The 3,996-nt window shown below is 38.2% G+C and overlaps 1 protein-coding gene across 3 annotated transcripts in view; it reads left to right on the forward strand.

Annotated features, from left to right (window-relative positions):
* The window catches only part of macrod1 (mono-ADP ribosylhydrolase 1), a 102,315-nt gene that overhangs the window by 94,607 nt on the left and 3,712 nt on the right, over positions 1–3,996 (forward strand). For 2 of the 3 annotated variants that reach the window (XM_032528281.1, XM_032528279.1), the window contains one exon: positions 1,927–2,008. In XM_032528281.1, the coding sequence (XP_032384172.1) occupies positions 1,927–2,008 (82 nt within the window). Of the gene's footprint in view, positions 1–1,926; positions 2,009–3,079; positions 3,109–3,996 lie in introns of all 3 variants that reach the window. The other variant, XM_032528280.1, reaches the window with a different exon arrangement.

Genomic DNA, 3,996 nt, shown 5'->3' on the forward strand with positions numbered 1-3,996 from the left:
AGCAGTAATCAGAGCAAAGGGTGGCTACTTTGAAGAATCTAGAATATAAGACATGTTTACATAATCTACATTGTAAATAGTCATTAAAATACAGATAACGCATTGAATGAGAAGGTGTAACCAGACTTTTGACCTGTACTTTATATATATAATAAAGTAAGTAGTGTAGTAAATGTTGTAAATGTAAAATCTGTTTTAAAATATGTAAAGTAAACCCAAGAACTTCTTTTTTTTTCCAAAAAAAAGACAGATGAAAGAAATGCTGAATGAGAGATTTCATTGAGTTACAGAAGCCAATGGAACAGAGGCTGGCACTTTGGCTCTCTCTGTGATTTTTGTTTATCAGTTTTTTAATCCCCCATTATCACCACGACATTAACCTAGACAACATAACCATAAATATGTCATGACAGGCCCAATTATCAAATTTTAATAAACTATTTAGCTTTAAGTGTTAACATTACATTAAAAGGTTGTTTTTTACATTGGCTTTCATGAGAGCATAATAATTGTGTCATGAATATTTTTCTTGACCTCAACTGTAGTAAAAAAAATATGAACTTGTCATGAAGTTTGATTTCATCATCAACTGCTTATTTGATGTTGTCATGAATAATATCCATAACCTCAAGTAAAGTGGACCCATTTGGACTTGTCATTAAGATGTCTTAAAAGTTATAAGACCAGTTTGATGACAGTGAATGCAGTGCCGAGATGATTTATTGAGTTTTGGACATAGTTAGCTGCCGTTAGGTCATAATATGTCATAATAAGGATGGTGTCTTATGCACACCCCTTCAGATAAAGTGTTACCCCATTTTACATCTCTCCTCGCAAGCATTTGTTTTAATTTGAATGAGGGAGGCTGAAAAATGACGCAAGTGGAGGCATCGCAGCGTGGAGGTTAGGGATTTCGATCCTTAGCCCAGGGGATGTAGTTACTTACCACACATTTCAATATCTTCCCTTTTAGCCTCCATTCAAATCGTGGCGAGGATAGGATGGTAATTGTGCAACAAGCATTGGGCTGAAAAACACAAGCTGCAGGCTAGCAGGCTGCTGAAATGGCTGCCTTTTTGAAAGCAATGACTGTTAAACTCCAAAACCAAGCAGAAAGTGAACAGCAGGGCTATAAATTGCTCTGCCTAACCCCAAAATGGAAAAATCCAAACCTTTGTAGAGACATCAGGGAGGTAATAATGTTTGTCGGAGGGTGAGAAATAAGAGATCACAGTGGAGATTATATCACTGGAATCATCTCTTTACTGCAGCTACAGTAACTTTAATCATCAGGCCACATATAGTGCTGTGTACTGTACTGTATGTCCGGCTATACAGAATAAAATGTAAATATTATAGACTGCAGTGATCCGAAGAACACAAGAGCACAGAGCATACTGTAAAGATTGTTTATCGATAGAAAATAGTTGCACTCAGTCGACCAGTGTCTTTATATTATTTGAAAGCTATTATCTTTATGGCTGTGTGTGTGTGTGTGTGTGTGTGTGTGTGTGTGTGTGTGTGTGTGTGTGTAGAGCAGCACAAAGTTACTTATCTCTCCCATATACACACATCCATCCATACACACAAACACTTTTACAATAGTACTTATAGATAAAGGAGCTTGTACTCTCTCTCCCTCTCCTCCCCATTCACTCTCTTTCTCTCTCACACACACACACACACAGTCTGTCCCCAGCTCACAGTGTCTTAAGTGCTATGCTGTGGCATGGCCATAATAGGAAGCTAATAGGAGAGTAATGGACTGATGCATTAGCTACATTCTCCTGATATCGCCTTTGCACAATGTCACATACTGTTACATTGTTTCCCCCTGCTGTTGATGAATTCACCGTTATTGCAAATGCTTGAAATAAAGGTCATTTGTGTTGTGTGTGTGTGTGTGTGTGTGTGTGTTTGTGTCAGCTGGACAGAGTTATTTTCTGTGTGTTCTTGCCGACGGATAAGGAGCTGTATCTGCAGACCCTCCCACTCTACTTCCCTGCCGGTGAGTTTCACACGCACACACACTTACTTGAGCACATTTAGAGATGCACTACTGACATACAGTCCAGTATATATTGTGTTTATTATCATGGCCTTTTCCATAACTGAGAAACTGCCTTGTTATTTCACTTGTGAATTTATTAAGTGATTGATTTATAATTTATAATCAAATCTATTTGAACGCAATTGCCATTGCCAGCGGTTTTGGAAAATTGGGTTTATCGATAAAAGCAAAACGTGAAAGAGTGCAATGGAAACAGACTGAATCATGACATCCATCAAGCATGTGACTTAATCTTCCACTGAACAGATGAAAATTGGCGGCAGACAGAAAGATCAGATCTGTGTGGCGCTCTTTTAATTACGTCATCACGTTCCACCTCTTCTTCTTATGCAATAACACCTAGTCTTGTATTGCCAGACCTATCTCCACAGAGCTGTGGAGTAAGGTCTGGCCACACCACACATACTGTACATTCTTGGATAGGAGAAAAAAAATGCTCTGGATTTGTAAACCTTTACAATCATTCCCTGAATGAACCAAACAGGCCTGCCTTGTTGCAGTATCCCAATTTTCTTAAAATTTTCAGCATGTAAAACGGCAACACAGAGCAGAAGCGCGAGACAGGCCACCACCTACTTGCATAATAGTAGTAATAGTGAATGCACACACAAACTTGCATTTTCTTCTGCTGATTTTCAAAAAATTTGACTCAAATTTGCACTACATTTGGATGGACACCTGGCTAGAATAGAATAGAATGCCTTTATTGTCATTATACACAAGTACACGGTACTTGTGCAACGAGATTAAAGCAATCCCTTTGCAGTGTTGACACAAAAAAATATAAGAATATAACAGTATAAAATATAACAGTATAAAATATCAAAATATAAAGTCAAAGATATAAAGTGTAGTGACTGTACCCTACTGTACCCAGCTGTTGTTCTGATCTCACTCTCAGAAAGAAAGAAAATTAGAAAGTGAAATACAGTGTTGGCAAGATGACTTTTGTACATTTCTTAGCCAATCATCTGTGTTTTGCCCTCATTTCTGTGTCCACCTTTTTAGCACACCAATGACAGCAGCTAATTGTTCAGGTAACCTGCATGGTGTGTCAACGTTTGTTTCCTTTTTCAAAAGGAATCTGTTTGTAGATGACTAGTGTAAACCCCGGTGTGAAAAAGTGAGGGCTGCATTCAGAGAGGAAACCTTGACATTTCCTCTAACCAGCTTCACCACCTTCATATGTGGGTGTAAATTGCCAATTGTTGCACCTCAATTACATGAAAATGGCTTTTTTGCATTGGGCACTGCTGGCCTCAAGCTTGCTCGTTTACAAACTGTTGCCGAGAAAGAATATATTCAAATATTTTTCCTCTGAAGGTGTAAAGGGTTTGGTTTAAACAAAAACATAACAATCACGTTTTAAGCCTCCAAGGCTCCTCCTTCGATCTGCAAGTCCTGTCTCACCGGCTTTTTAAAATGGACTAATCAAAGGTCTTGTGCCATCATTGCAGATTGATCTGTATGGTTGAATAAAGTTTAGTAAATACGTACATTTTATGTTGGCTCGAGCTGTGACATGATGACTTTACTCATTTGTTTTGATTACACCCGTGATTGATAGTGTTATAATGCCAAGCAGTCTGGGCTCCTAAACATGATCAGTCATTCACTCAATTATTCAAATTAAGCATTGGTATTACAACTGCAGCCTTAACCTCTAATGTCCTGCTTTACCACTGCTATAAATCAAACTCACCTCTCACTTCCAAAACATTTTCAGAGAGAGGTCTCAACTATCTCGTGCTTCCTGCTTTTATAAAAGTTTTTGCTTTTCTTGACACGCAGCTGCTGCCAAAGCCAAACTCAAGAATCAGAAAGTTGCACATTTTCACTTCTACAAATTTTGTACGGCTGCTCGGTCCCTCATTTTGTAAAAATCTTACATTTACTTAAATTAATCAGATAGAGCGGAGTCACTC

The sequence above is a fragment of the Etheostoma spectabile genome, chromosome 10, assembly GCF_008692095.1.
Source record: "Etheostoma spectabile isolate EspeVRDwgs_2016 chromosome 10, UIUC_Espe_1.0, whole genome shotgun sequence".
NCBI lineage: Eukaryota > Metazoa > Chordata > Actinopteri > Perciformes > Percidae > Etheostoma > Etheostoma spectabile.